Source organism: Gossypium arboreum, chromosome 11 (genome assembly GCF_025698485.1).
Source record: "Gossypium arboreum isolate Shixiya-1 chromosome 11, ASM2569848v2, whole genome shotgun sequence".
Classification (NCBI taxonomy): Eukaryota; Viridiplantae; Streptophyta; class Magnoliopsida; order Malvales; family Malvaceae; genus Gossypium; species Gossypium arboreum.
Genome location: NC_069080.1, coordinates 9,586,216 through 9,602,318, shown reverse-complemented (window position 1 = coordinate 9,602,318; position 16,103 = coordinate 9,586,216). Strand labels below are relative to the sequence as shown.

Sequence of the window (16,103 nt, the reverse complement as noted above, 5' to 3'; positions counted from 1 at the left end):
AGCTCAGTCAATTTATTCAAAAAAATATTGTTTAACTTGTTAATTTTCCTTTTAATTAACTTTTTTAAGTTGTTGAGGTGTTATGAATAGAAATAATTATAATGAATTAAAATAATTATCATATAACAAGAGGAAGTAATGATCAGAGTTTTGGTGGTCGTTGAGCATCGAACTTGATGTTTAAAATGAAAGTTTAATTTTTATCTTGATTATTGGATCAATTTAGAAGTAATAAACAAATAAATTTAGTAATATGAATTATTACATTTATTTAGAATTTTATTTGTTTCAATAAATAATATGTTCAAACTTTAGTTTCGATCTGATTGAGATTATTTTAACAGTTAATGACAAAAATAATTCAAGAAGGGTCTCATGCTTAAAGCATGGCATTGTCCTCACAAGGCTTTAAATTCCACAAAAATATTCAATATCAAAAGAAATCTATGTTAAAATTTGTGCTTTAAGCTATAATTAAAGAAGTGATATTGAAGAAGAAAACAAGAGTTAAAAAATATTACATGTTGCATGACGCATATTATTTATATATTGATTATTTTATTACTTTAACATTGTTAATATATTAAAATAATATGTATAACATTCGGTATGTTTAGATATATAAATGGACAAAAAAAATTTAAGTATTGAATTAAGAAAAATGTTCAGTATTTAAATATAAAATTTGGAGAAAAAATTAAAGATTCAAATATCAAAGATTATCTTAAACTTATTAAAATTAAAAGTAAACTAAAATACAGCAATTTAAAAAATATATATATAGACTAATATTCTTTTGGACGTAAAGAAATAGACCAATGTTATTTCATTTAACTCAGGAGTTAAAATTTCCTTAAAATATTGCAAGACACTAAAATAATTATAAATTATAAATTTAATTCATATAATTCATTAATCTTACTTATAAAGGCAAAAAGATTGAACTACTTAAAAATGAAAATAGATTAAAATATAGCTTTATATATATATATTTTTTTTTTTACATTTGAAATTTTTTTACATTTGAAATTTTACCATTGTTTTCATTTTCAAAAATTTAGTAACTTGTGAAATTTTTTCACTTTTCCCACATTTATTTTAGCTTTATAAAAATAAGTTACAATATTACTTTTGCCAATTTACTGTTACAATAACTTAAATTTTACCGCGAAGGGCTGGACGAAAATAAATGGCGAATATATATTGTCGTGCAACAACCGGACGGCACCTTCCTACACTCACCCAAAACATTACAAAAAAGCGACAAAGCAAAGAAGCGGACAACGGTAGCTAGCTAATAAAAGCAAAACCTCCCTTCTCTCGCAAGTTGTGAGTAAAAATTTTACGTTTTACCAAAAAAAAAAAAAAACGATTGAGCTCTTTCTCATTGATAATTAAACCCACCCCCTGAATCTGTAATTCTCTCATCCGATGGATTTCATCTCTCTTTTCGTTCCTTTTTTCTTTCTCAAACTCTTTATTAAATTGAAGTATCCAAATTCTTTGATCATGAGACGTTTCCTCCAAGCAACCCTCCACCACCATCGCCATCTTTTTTATCCCCATTGATCATTCTTTGGCCTTCTTTAGATTCTATGTTCTGTACTTTTTTATGAGCCAACGATTTTCCAGTTGCGAAGAAAAATTTTCTTTCCCAATGCCGGGTCAAGTTTCCGTTAAACCTCCACCAAATGCGGGTTCACGTAGCCGGAACTGAAAATGGAAGCGGCTCCAAGCGATCCCCATCTCCATCACCTTCGGTTTCACGACCAAAGCCAACGAAAAGGACCCCAGATAAAACCCACATTGATGAATCCTCCCTCGACAATCCGGATCTGGTCCGTTTCTCCTCAAGCTCGCCCGAGACTCCATTGCTTCCGCTGATAACCCGAATAAGGCTTTGATTACGCCATCCGAGCCACGACATCGTTCGAGAGGTGTTCGGGTCAGGGTTTGGAGCTGGCTATGAGCTTGCACGTTCTGGCGGCGATTTATAGTAGCTTGGGGAGGTTTGAGGAAGCAGTTCCGGTTTTGGAGCGGTCCAGCGAGGTGCCGCTTCTCGGAAATGAGTCGGATCATGCTCTGGCGAAGTTTTCTGGCTGTATGCAGTTAGGGGATACGTATTCCATGATGGGTCAATTGGACCGGTCTATTAACTCTTATGAGTCCGGCTTAAGGATCCAGATTGAAGCTCTCGGGGATTCGTATTCTAGGACATGTAGGTAAGGTAACTAACCTTCCATTATTTACTGATTTTACAATTTAGTTGGCGAGTTGGGTGCATGTTCTCTTTTGAGGTTGGAAATGCTAAGAATCCAAGCGCCATGTTTGAAACCTTCTTAATACGCTCACTGCAGCTAGCAGACTGGCTTCTGCTTTCTTAATTCTTTGAACCTTTTGATGTATGGTGTTGTTGTTGTGGTTAGTTAATTATTGTCATTAGTTTTGCTGAAATTCTTGTTAATTGGTTAAGTTGCTACTTTTTGTTGCTGACTTAGTTCGAGGTGTCACTTAAGCCTTAAGACGCTTTGCTCTTCATGATAGAAACTAGGAATAAAACTGCTTACTGGTGATCTATAAGGCCATTGCTGCAACAGAGAAATAAAAATTGGTGCTTGATGACGATTATAATTAACTAGTGTTTTAAAGATTTGCTTGCAGGCAGGACATAGTTTCTTGTGAACCAGATTATAGGTTCCACCTGACTGCTAGAGCCTTACCACATAGTATTTCTAAAAGATATTCCAAATATAACTGGTTCCTGGTCTGCCTTTGTTGTTAACAAACTGGGTGCAGAGGGTTATCTTTTAATGTTGTCTTCTGCACACTGCATATTGGTTAATAGCTTAATGCTAATTCACTTGGTGAAAACAATAAAGCCATACACAGAGCAACTAAGCAACCCGGGGGAAATATATATACTAGATTGAGCAATTTGCTTTCTCGAAACTGTTACATTAATCAGCATAAGTGCATTCTCAACTGAGTGAAACTGTCAGGTATTTAGCTGAGGCCCATGTTCAAGTGGTGCAATTTGACGAGGCAGAAAGTCCTGCTAGAAGGCCCTCGAAATCCACAAAGAGCACAGTGCACCAGGACCCCTTGAAGAAGCAGCTGATCACCAGCTTATGGCTCTTGTGTGTGAAGCAAAAGGAGACTATGGATCTGCCCTTCAGCACCTTGTCCGTGCTAGCATGTCAATGATTGCTAATGGTTAAGAAAATGAGGTGGCTAATATTGATGTTAGCATCGGCAACATTTATTTGTCCCTTTGCAGATTTGATGAGGCAATCCTTGCCTATCAGAAGGCACTTAACAGTGTTTAAGTCCACAAAAGGTGAAAGTCACCCTTCTTTGGCATCGGTCTTCATTCGTCTTGCTGGTCTCTACAACAAGACAGGCAAGCTAAGGGAATCCAAATTCTATTCCGAGAATGCCTTTAGGATATATTCTAAACAGGTTCCTGGTACTACACCAGAGGAGATTGCCGGTGGATTGACTGAAGTATCAGCCATTTATGAAGCTTTGAATTAGCCTGTAGAGGCTCTGAAGCTCCTTGAGATGGCGATGAAGTTACTGGAGGACACCCATGGCAACATAAGCATCATTGCCAGAATTGAAGCACAGATGGGTGGGATGTTTTACCTGGTTGGGAGGTATGGGGAAGTTTGAACTCTTTCGAGAGTGCTATGGCAAATCTCCATGCTAGTGGGGAGAGTAAATCTGCTTTTTTTTGGAATTGTATTGAACCAGATGAGACTAGCAAATGTGCAATGTGCAACTGTACAGAATAGATGAGGCCGTTGGGTGATTTGAAGAGGCAAGAAAGATATTGGAACTAGAATGTGGCTCATGTCACGTAGAGACTCTTGGAGTTTATAGCAACCTTGCTGCAACCTATGATGACATGGGAAGGTTAGCATTGTTCTACACTCATTCATGTTAAAATGACCATGTTATCCCTGTATTTTGTTTAACTGCTCTGGTTACTTGTATTAACCATTCGTTACATGGGCAGATTGGCTAAGAAAAGCATTTTCATTTTTATTCACAATAACCATCTCATATTAGATAACATCATATCTAGATCTACCAGCCAGGGTACCTTACTGTCTTGTCAAAATTACTTTTAGATGCGCATCAGTTATCTTTGTTGAAAGCATGATGATGAGGCTGATCCCCTATTTATGACAATACTGGCTTATGGTTCTTAAGGATGATTTTACTAGTCTTATTAAAACCATTTACAAATTGCTCATTTGCAAGACACAGCAAAAAAGGGTTCCGGGATTACATCTTGAACTCTTTATGCATAATTGAACACTTGAACTGCATCTTTAAGTTTTCTGGAATCTGTCATTGCCGAAGTTATCTATGCTATTGAGATATTGAAGTACATCCTTAAGATTAGAGAAGAAAAGTCTGGAATGGAAAATCCCAATGTTGATGATGAAAAGATAAGGCTCGCTGCGATACGGAACAGAAAAAGAAAATCACTTGAGAATCTTCTTAACGCCAACTCCTATAGAACCAAGATGAAGAGTACAAATAAGTGGTCCATTTTTTATATTAGATCTTGACTGAATCATGACACTTGGTATCTACGCTTCTTTTATATATTTAACGTAGAAAATAAGCTAAATATCAAGGATCTATAACTTTGTGGGAGCCTTCATGCTCCTCGATACATATAGTCCTTAAGTTTTTCTCTTTTTTCTTAAAGCTAATTTTATTGTTGATTTCGACTGGATAGGAAATGAATGAGTAGTAGTTTTCCACCAATGAAAATGCTTAGAAGCTTATCAAATTTTAATTGTATCTTTCATCCAAGTGTTAGTGCCATTGGATGAGAATTTTTTTTTTAGACAATTATCAGTTGTCTAATCTTATGACATTGAAATAACAAATATGAACATGTAAGCTAGTCATTTAGGGTCAAAATAGCATATCTATCCTAATCTGATAAAAACTACTGTCGTACATAGTACTTAAAAGAAAATATAATTTCGTGCACGCAAGTGTTAAAGGTTTGGAGATCATTAGATACACGCATACCTTATCCCACGTCCGCCATTTCCAAAGAAGCTGTTTCTAGGAAAGCCCCGAGTCCGAGACCAGACAAATGTAGGGAAGAGTCGCAACTCTCCACTCGATCTGCATTGGATTTGCCTGTGAAGTCGTGGGCTCAAAAAGGAATTGATGTTGATACTTGCGGAAGCAGCCAATGAAATTGGTTTTAGGTAGAAGATTTTCCACGCGAGAGCCCTCTAACCTTAACAGCCAATGGGTATTTAAATTTTAAAGAATGTATTATAGTAGTGGCAGGCCTCTAGCCTCTGGATAGCTCGGGAGGAAAACAGTGCAGCTTAAGATTAAGATGCCAGTGGTTGGCCAACCGGTCAAATAAACAAGGCAGGTAACGCCAAAGTGTTGGTGACCCGTACTTGGACTCCATGCATAAAATGCCAAAACTCACCAATAGATCGAAAGCTTCTTAACTTCTTAACGAAGCTACTCTGGCAATCTGATTGTACCTTAAAGCACTATATATATGTATATGTCAGCAAAAGAAAAAAAACACGTGGGCGTTCAATATAATAATTCTATATAGAATCAAATTCTGCATTAACAATGATGACACTTGTCATTATATGAAAAACAACACGTTTTTGGTTGATCAAGTATCATTTTAGTCCAAATTATCCTTCTCTTTTTCCTTGAAAGTCAACAGTATGCAAGTGGCTACAAAAGCCTTTCATATTTTCTCAAATCCTATAACGAAAAACAATAGTGAGAGTTTGGTGCTAAAATTAATTTTGGTAATAGTTATCAAATTTTAATATTATTTAATATATTATTTTAATTTATTTATTTGGGTGAAATATAAAATTTTATTGTTTGATATTTTATTTGATAAAATGTAAGATTATTTAAAATTTGTTTTACTAAACCTTCCTCACGTTTTTTCTTTTTTATTCTTTACTATACAAATATCGAAGTTTATAATATTTTATTTTAATAATAAATAAATGCATTTCTCTAATAAATTAATTTATATCTCCTTTCTTAAATAAATAAATTAAAATTGTGGAAAATCAATAAACAATAAAGGCTTCTCTTTTGATGAAAGTGAAAAAAATGTAATTTTATTTTACTAAAATATGTTATTTGTTATGATTTTAGGGTAAATATGATTAAAATTATTATTTTAAATGGTAAATATGTTATAATGTAACATTTCAACCGACAAAATGCTAATTGTACACAACTAATAATAATAATATATATATATGATTAAAATATTTCTCGAAGAATATATAAAAAGTGAAAATTTTGATTCATTAATTATTTCATTCTCATTTAAATAAATGAATAAAAAATATTATAAAATGTGGATAAATTTATTTTAAAAATTATATTACTTGGTAATGAAAATATCTATTATAGTTAAGAATCTAAATTTATTTATTCAAAGATAATCTTCAAAATACAAATAAAAAATATATTGGGAAATCTTACATTACTATCTGATTACGAGATTACTTACATCAAAAGCTTATTTAGAATTAGGAGGAAATACACAAGGCTCGTAAGTCGCAAGTCATAAGTTGGAATGAGATATCCTGTCAGATAATGACTAAAGTGTAAAGAGCGACAAAACTATAGTTTGTTTTGTGAAAAATCCCAACAACGAGGATGTTGTCAGTTAGGTCCATTGTCTAACAGTGAGTTCCACATTTTTCAACAATGCCACCATCGTGATCCTGTCTTCAAGTGGCCGCCTCACCAACTTCCCAGCACTAACCTTTGAAATTTTACTCCCTACAAACAAACAAAGCAGTGCCCTATCCCCCTTCTTGACTTCCCTACACCACGTTCTTTCTCCCTTATATACATATACATTGCTTCATCCCATGTAATAGTCCTCAAAAAATGGGTTTAGAATCTCTCATTGTTACAAGACCCAAGACCCATCAACCATGTGCCGCTTGTAGGATGCTACGCAGGAGATGCGACAGTAATTGCATTCTGGCCCCCTATTTCCCATGTGATGAGATGGACAAGTTTGCCAAGGTGCACAAGGTTTTTGGTGCCAGCAACGTAATCAAAATGATTCAGGTTGGTATTTGGTAATAATAAGTTCAATCTCTTGTCCTTGTTTGTTTTCTAAATCTGTGGTATTTTGGTTTATGAGTTTTCTGCAATAATATTTACCAGATGGTGGAGGAAACAAACAGGGAGGATGCTGTGAAAGCACTGGTCTATGAAGCAACAGCCAGGATGAGAGACCCTGTTTATGGCAGCACTGGAGCTATTTGCCAACTGCAGAAGATGGTGCAAGAACTCGAGATGCAGCTTGAATCAACAAAAGCTCGAGTGTTGGAGCTGCAACAGCAAAAAGATCAGCTTTGGAGCGTTCTTACGAATGTTAATCATCTTGAACTTCTTTCTCCCATTAATGGTGGTGACAACTTTTGTTTAGGTTACGATGATTCTATAGCTTATGATCCAGACAAGTTCCCTGTAGTAGGTGACTGGATCTTTTAAAGCATAAGAAAACACTAAAGATGTCGGTATATCCAAGGTATCATCTTCATTATAAGCTTATGAAGTGTATAATTTTAATGGAATACATATATATATATAAATACACAAAGAGAAATTTAAGTTGAGAAGAACTTACCATCACTCCTATCGTGTCATCGATTTCACAAGCTTTGCTGTTTATTTTGCTGGTGGTCTTTATTCCTCTAAGCTCTATTTTTAACAAAAATTTCATTATAATTAATGGAGATGAAGAAAAAAAAAGGAACTTGATAAGAAATTAACATACTTCCCTAAGATGATTCTAACGAACCCCAGAGTCAAAAAGCCTTTTTTATTGGCTTCCAAACTGGAGTTTTGTCGTAGGTACCGTCTACTGATGTTGATGCATGTTGAAAATTTAAGAAGGAGACACTGTAACCGGAAACACCCACGAGAGGCACATGGCTTTTGGTCACTTTCTAAGTTTGGAAAAAAGAAGGAAGGCTACAAGAGAAGCCTTGTCCAAATTCATGGCCCATATCCCCATTTAGTATCTGGTTGACTTGGACCACCTCCAAGCCTTGTTTGTAATACTGCGGTTGTTTTTGCTTCTCAAAAAAGTTTAATCTTGCTCAATTATTTCTTTCATGTTTTCCTTTACTCAATATAATGTTTCAATTATGTCTTTTAATATTGGAAAATCAATGGTATCTAAAATATAAATTACAAAAATCAATTATCTTCATGTAAATTTGTTACATGTGCTACACTTAAATGGGTTGCTCCGTTCACTTAAAGTTTCACCGTTCCGTTGTTAGTTTCCGTCAAATGATAGGCAACGCTAAATATGATAGTTCATCGAGGTCATGGTAAGGCCAAATCCAACCACCCTCACAAAACTACAATCACGAATGATCAACATATCCTGTTACTCTATTACATCAAATTTACTTATTCATCTAACAAGCAACGTCTTACATTGAATAATAAGCTTATCGATCTAAGAAAGACATGTGATCTACAAAAGTCCTCGTAATAGAAAGGGACACAAATCAATCGTCCACTCCATCTCTCTCGACTCAACTATCTCCAAACGCTCTCTCTTTCTCCCTGTCTTCACTTTTCTTAGTCATTTATGGCTCTTAGCCTTCTAAATGAACCACCTCCAACCTTCAAACCGCAATCTTGTATCAACAAAATTAAATTGTAATTATATTATACAATTTTTAGAATAGTCAATTTTTTATGTTTTATTTTAACCTTCTATAACTGCTTTTCACCTATAATAATAACATACATAGTTATGAAGTACGTTTTTTATTAAATTAGTTCTCCATAACAATGTATGATCTAAAATTTCAAGTAAAAATATAATTATTTCATATAAGCAAGCCTATTAACATCATTTATTAAATGAAAATGATCTTAATTAAAATATTATTTCAATAAAATGATTAAATTTCACGTGAAAAATATATTAATCATATTTTATTAACTAAAATAATCTTCAATGAGTGAAATTAAAGATATCAATTTAAGAAACTATTAAGCTCCTTAATTAAATCCCTAAATTATCGAGGCTATATCAATAAGGTCATTTCATTATTAAAATAGTTAAATTAACCATTAAATGAGATGTTAAATCTTATGTGGCATAGTTTAAAATGAAATTTTTAAAGAGAAATGAATATTTTGAAAGTCGATTAAGTCTTAACTCGATTGGCATGGACATTATTGCCGATGCAAGAGGACGTGGGTTTGAGAACGTTGAAGCACATTATCCTCCTCTTTGTGAGTTGGGGAGAGGTTATGGGTAGTTCTAAGTATTTTGTCAATAAGAGCAGATATCATCAAAACATATAATGAGATAATAATAATAATAAATGTAAAAATACTAGTTTAGAGGCTTTTGAAGCTTTTACAAAAGCTTTATCATTCACTATTTCTTTTTTATTTGATTTTTAATTTTAATTTTTAAAAATTATGCAATAACGTTCTACTTTTTTTAAAGTTTTCGTTTTAAATTATGCCACACATGATTTGACATGTCATTTAATGATTAAATTAACCGTTTTAGTAATAGGACATGATTGTTATAATATTGATAGTTTGAGGATGTAATTAAAACATTTTGAAGTTTGGAGACCAATTTTAAAAATCATAGTTTAGGAATATCTAATGCAATTAACTCTTATAATAATATAAGTTATTCCATAATAGGATGTTGTTATGAATTTGAGTATACAAATGAAGACAAACAACTATCTACACATATATTTACTAGTCCAATAATCTAATTTTGTTTTTCTTTTTGTCTCTTCAACATTACAAAAAAAAAAAAGTCATTTTAGTTTTCCATTTAATTTTTCACTTTTTTTTAGCCTTTAAACTTGTGTGTTTATCAAATTTGTAACTACCCGTTTTTTAGTAGTGTCGAAAACAGTGATTTCGGAACTCCATTTCCGATAGTTGATAATATTTACGAGGTTAGTATAAAGGTTATTTATAGTTTGGTCCCTTAATTTTGTCAAATAGATAGTTAATTAAGATACAATAACTAAATTGTAAAAGTGGTAAAAATTAATCACTATGAAATTTTAATTAGCTAAAGGACCAATTGAGTAATTAGAACACTATATTATGACCAAATTGTGGTGGAAGTTTAATCCACTAAATGTGTTAATTTAGATTAAATTTATTTAATTATGTTTAATTAGGTTAACTATAATTAATAAATAAATTGATTAAGTATATAAGTTAAAGGATACACGAAGAGTCTGCTACCCTAGCAAGTCCAAGTCTGCCGCCACTGGCATGAGTATCTAGGTTTTCTTATTTTTTTGTCTTTTGTTTTTGGCATTCTTTCATCTTTTTGTAAGTCTTGCTCTGCTAATTAGCCTTTAGTCCTTGCTTGATTTAAGGATTCTTTAGTTTGGCGTTCGATACCTGCAACAATGGAAACTAAATTAGCAGGTCTGACACTTAACGAAGAAGAGGATTAAATTTTGGAAATTCCAATGGATTCATTCCCAGGAAGAGAAATGAGTGAATTCCAACTAGTAGGTTGCTTTCTAACGGCCAGTATAATCCACTTCCCAGCCATGAAAAGCACGATGGCAAATTTGTGGCATCCGATCCTTGGAGTTCAGATCCAGGATCTAGGAGATAAAAGGTACCTATTCCAATTTTTTCACATAATTGATATGGTGCGGGTTATAAAGGGTTCACCTTGGACTTTTAATAATCACTTGTTGGTTCTTTATAAATTGCAAATGGGGGAGGACCCGTTAAAAGTGTCATTAATATTTACCCCTTTTTGGATCAAAATTCACGATGTCCCTGTTGGTTTATTTTCTGAAAAATTAGCAGTACAATTGGGTAATTTCTTGGGGAATTTTTTGGAATATGATGATGCAAATTTAGGGAAGGAGAATCATAATTACATGCGTATAAGGGCCCAGATTGACATCAGACGACCTTTGAAAAGGAAAAAATAGGTTATGTTTAATGGAAGATGTTCATATGTCAGATTTAAGTATGAGTGATTATCTCTGTTCTGTTTCTACTATGGTCGGTTGGGGCATAGTGACTCGTTTTGTGAAGCTAAGATGTTGCTTGGGGTGGAAATTACCGAATTAGGGTGGAATCTGTCTTTGCGTGCCCAATCACGTAGAGCATTGTCGATGAACAGTATCTAGCTTCGAGAAGATGATGATGAGAGTTGTAAAGGGGATAGGAGAAGTAATTGGATCCCAAATAATCGAATATGGAATGTGGATAACAATGGAAAGAGCAAAAAGATTATCGATCCAGTATTGGGTTTTAATCTGGAAGGGGGATCCTTATCTTCTGATAATCAAAAGGAAAATATACAGTCAGAATTGATGCAAACAATGATAGAGTATGACTTGGAGGAAGGTGTCCTCATTAGGGAAAAGGGAAAGAAGAGAAATAGAGAAGCGAGGGACGACTTCTCGGAGAGAGAAGATATGGACTGTTTAATGGTAAGGAGCAGGAGATTGATGGAATCTAACCAATTATCATTGGCAGCTGCCAAGAGGCAAGCCGACCGAACGCAATGAAAATCTTAAGTTGAAATGTCCGTGATTTGGGGAGGCCACGGACGATTCCTAGACTTCGACATCTGTTGAAGACGTATAATCCCCAAATTGTCTTCTTTATTGAGACAAAGCTTGGTAAGAGACAGATGGAAGTGGTGCGCCGAAAATGTGGTTTTGGAAATGGTGTTGAGGTTAATTCAGAGGGCAGTAGAGGAGGTTTATGTTTGGCATGGAGATTGGGTGTTTCGGTCATTCTTCGCTCTTATTCAAAAAGGTACATTGATGTGGATATTGAGGATAGCGAATTAGGAGTCAAATGGAGATTTACAGGTTTTTATGGGTCCCCGTATGCACAAGACAGGAATGATTCGTGGGATGTTTTGAGAAGTTTAAAAGTTGCTGATGATATCCCTTGGTTTATTTGTGGGGATTTTAATGAAATAATGTATGGATCTGAAAAAAAAAAGAGAGAGATACCTAGGGATGAAAGGAGAATGGATCTATTTCGAAGAACTCTGGAGGATTGTCAAATGTCTGATGTAGGATATTCTGGTAGATGGTTCACGTAGGAAAGAGGCAACCTTCCAGAGACAAATATTCGAGAACAGTTAGACAGAGGAGTGGCCAATGCGAGATGGATATCCATGTTCCCGAAGGTGAAAGTGCAACATTTAGTACATTCTTTTCCAGACCATTGTCCACTTTTAACTGATACAAACAATGTAAGGGAAGATTGAGGAACAAAATTTTCAAATTTGAAGCCTGGTGGGTGTTAGATAAATCTTTTCTTAGTGAGGTTAATAAAATCTGGGAGATGTCTTCAGGAGACTTGATGCAAAAGCTAGAAAATCTGAAGAAAGGCTTGGTCAAATGGGCTGGACAGATTCAAATGAACCGACAGAAGAAGATGAAGGCTCTTACGGCTAAGTTATTAGATCTATATGATACTGATAGAGATGAAAACAATTTAGCTGAGTTGATTGATACAAAAATACAATTAAATTTTGAAATAGAAAAGGATGAACGGCATTGGGAACAGAAGGCCAGACTAAATTGGTTGAAATTTGAGGATAAAAATACAGCATTCTTTCACAGCCAAGTAACACAACGTAAGAAGAAAAATTGTATTCGTAAGTTGCAAACTGAGAATGGCAGGGAAACGGAGACCTTACAGAAAATTGAGGGAATCGCTTGTTCTTATTTTCAACAACTATTTTCGACAGAACAAAGAGGTCCTTATGACCATTTTTTATCAAGTATTGGACGGTGCATATATGAGGAGGATAATAAATAATTAACAAAAAAAATTTCAAAAGAAATTCAAATTGCGGTGTTTGACATGGATTCTACGAAGGCGCTGAAAGAATATGGATTTCCAAGACTGTTTTATCAGAAATGCTGGCACATTATTGGAGATGAAGTTACCGATTTCTACTTACATCTTTTAAACGGTGATATAGAGGTTAGATCATTTTACTTTACAAATATTGTACTAATCCCGAAGAATTCTAGTCCTTCTAATATGATGCACTTTCGTTCGATTAGTCTTTGTAATGTTCTTTATAAAATCTTGGCAAAGACTCTTGCGAACCGTTTTCGAAGAGTGATTGGAAAATGTATAGGTGCTGCACAAAGCGCTTTTGTGCCAGAAAGACTAATATTTGACAACGTGCTATTAGCCTACAAAATCCTGAATACGTTGAAGTAGAAAAGAATGGGGAAGAAAGGGTTCATGGCAGTTAAACTTGATATGAGCAAAGCTTATGATAGGATCGAATGGGAATTTATAAAGCAGATAATGATTCAAATGGGTTTTGCAAACAGATGGGTAAATACTATTATGCAATGTGTTACTACTGTTTCTTATTCAATGGTCATGAACGGACATCAAGGAGAGAAATTTCAACTGACTAGAGGACTTTGTCAAGGTGATCCATTAAGCCCATTTTTATTTCTTTTATGTGGTAAGGGATTATCCAGTCTATTGCGGCTGGCAGAACGGGATAGACTTCTAAGAGGAGTGAAGGTTAGCAAGAATGGTCCACCGATTTTACACATTTTATTTACTGACGACTGTATCTTATTTCAGGAAGCCATAAGAAGAGAGGCGCATCTATTCAAAAATATATTGGAAGAATACGAACTTTGTTCGGGGCAGTGTGTGAATTTTGATAAATCAACGGTATTTTTCAGCAAAACACTTCAGAAGAAGAAAAGTAAATGGTTGTCAATTTACTGGGCGTTCGAAGTTCAAACGAGATAGAGTGCTATCTGGAATTGCCGAATATGGTGGGAAGGAGAAAGAAGAAAGCTTTTCAGAATTTGAAGGACCACCTTAAAAAACGTATTGATAATTGGAGTACCAGGTTTTTATCGCAAAGAGGTAAAGAAGTCTTTATTAAAGTAATTCTTCAAGCAGTTCCGACTTATATGATGGCATGCTTTCTATTACCTAATTCCCTTTGTGATGATCTTGAAAATATTATAGCGAAGTATTGGTGGCAGAAGGGACATGGGAAAAGGGGAATTCATTGGTGTACTTGGAAAAATCTTTGCTTTTTAAAAGAGAATGGCAGCCTAGGCTTTCAAAATTTGAGTCAATTTAATGTTATGTTACTTGCTAAACAAAGATGGCATTCGATTCATTATCCTAATTCATTACTAGTCAGGGTTTTAAAAGTAAAATATTATCCGCATTTGACTTTCTTAGAGGTTCAATTAGGAACTTTACCAAAAAGCATTTGGGCAGCTAAGGGGCTCCTTTAACAAAGCCTAAGCTAGCGAATCGGTAAAGGGAACAAAGTATCCATCTGGAATGATCGATGGGTCCAAGAAATGGAATCACTGAAAAGGTATAACAGGTTAGATAGTATGCAACTAGAATTTGTTTCGGATCTTATTGATACTACAACTAGGAAATGAAAAGAAGAGCTGATCAACAATACCTTTCACCCGGAGGTTGCTCGCACAATCCTACAGATCCCACTATCGAAATCAGTGCACGAGGACTTCCAAGTCTGAAGGGGCGAACCAACAGAGGAATACTCAGTCCGTAGCCCCTATAAACTATTACAAATTGTTAATCTGAATCCTAATCCTTATTTGTTACAGACCGAAACCAAGAAATTTTTCAGAAAACTATGGAAACTACAACTACCGTCTAAGATTACAATCATAATCTGGCGTATTTCATGGAATTACATTCCTACTTTGGGCAATCTCCGGCATAGAAGATTAGTGACAAATGCCAGATGCCCTAGGTATGGTTATGAAAATGAAGATTGTCATCATATTTTTCGGCAATGTTCCACAAGCATAGAGGTCTGGCAGCTATTAAACCTTACTTGGGTCACAACTTTCGTGCATCAAAATTTCTAGGAGTGGCTCACCGTGGTTTTCAAATAAGGAACAAACGAACAATGCAGATATTTTTGTTATGGCTTATGGATACTTTAGCATTCAAGGAATCAACTTTTGCATGAACGGGTACACACAACGAGCAGAGAACTTGCACGAAAAATTCAGAACCACATGGCAGAATATAAAGGGATTAAAGTTAAGTCGACTTTATCACATACAGTGCAAAATTAAAGAAATGTGAAAGACTTACCGACCGTGAAGATCCAGTTTGATGCTGTGTTCAACAACAGAGAGTTCAAATCATCGTCGGGGTTGGTGGTCAGGGGTCTGATGAACGAGGTATTGGCTTTGAAATCGATTATTCATCGCAATGTTGCTTCTCTGTTTGCCGCGGAAACATTTGCAGGGTTAGAAGCAGTCAAGTTAGGTATCGAAATGGGTTTACAAGAAATACAAATAATGGGCGATTCACTAACAGTAATCAAGAAATGCCATTCAACTGCAACTGATTACTTAGTTATTGGAGCAATTATCAGAGATATCCAGAGCAAGAAACCATATTTCCAGAAGATCGAGTTCAAACACATACAGAAAACAAAAAAACACAAAAGCCCATAATACCGCAAATGAGGCACTACAGAATAGCGAGAGAAATTACCTAGAGAATGAGGAACCGATTCACTGTGATATGAGAGCAGAAGAACAATGGGCAAGAAACCCAAACTAAGAAGATTGGGAGAGAACTTGTTTCTAAAAACAGATAGCAAAGAATGAAATATTGGGCAGTGCTATTGTCAAAAGAATAGAACAGATGGGACAGTTGATAAAAAATGTCAAGAGAGATTAATGGTTTCCAGCCGTTGGAAGATTGACTATGGGTGTATTAGGTTTATTTTTTTCAATGCACTTTTATTTCTGTCGTTTCATTTTATTACTATTTTTCTTTTGTTGTTTTTTTAATGTTTTAATTTTAAGAATTGAGACAGGCTGTTTTGAGTTTTGGGCTTATCTTAAAAAGCCTGAACTCTTTGTAGTCAATCATTTATCAAAAAAAAGTAAATAAGTTAAAATAAAACGAAAAACAAGACATGTTTGGCTCACCTTCATCTTCTCCACGAAACCAAAAGAAAAGAACAGGGTTTGAGGGCTTTAAAC

General features: G+C 34.6%; 1 protein-coding gene, 2 long non-coding RNA genes and 1 pseudogene across 3 annotated transcripts; 2 read left to right on the top strand and 2 right to left on the bottom strand.

Annotated features, from left to right (window-relative positions):
* The first annotated feature begins 1,221 nt into the window (after positions 1–1,221).
* Positions 1,222–5,632, top strand: LOC108471102 (protein KINESIN LIGHT CHAIN-RELATED 1-like; annotated as a pseudogene).
* On the bottom strand, positions 3,596–5,171 carry LOC128284405 (uncharacterized). Its single transcript, XR_008274838.1, has 2 exons — positions 5,056–5,171; positions 3,596–4,522 (listed from the first exon to the last, which is right to left on the bottom strand). It is a non-coding gene; the product is annotated as an uncharacterized LOC128284405 (long non-coding RNA).
* Positions 5,633–6,787: 1,155 nt separating the features above from the next.
* On the top strand, positions 6,788–7,679 carry LOC108471222 (LOB domain-containing protein 25-like). The gene is made up of 2 exons (XM_017772842.2): positions 6,788–7,119; positions 7,219–7,679. Exons 1-2 carry the CDS (start codon positions 6,934–6,936, stop codon positions 7,546–7,548), a joined length of 516 nt encoding a protein of 171 aa, XP_017628331.1. The 5' UTR covers positions 6,788–6,933; the 3' UTR covers positions 7,549–7,679.
* A 6,776-nt stretch (positions 7,680–14,455) lies between these two features.
* Positions 14,456–15,850, bottom strand: LOC108471223 (uncharacterized). Its single transcript, XR_001869480.2, has 3 exons — positions 15,607–15,850; positions 15,199–15,329; positions 14,456–15,095 (listed from the first exon to the last, which is right to left on the bottom strand). It is a non-coding gene; the product is annotated as an uncharacterized LOC108471223 (long non-coding RNA).
* Between the last annotated feature and the right edge of the window lie 253 nt (positions 15,851–16,103).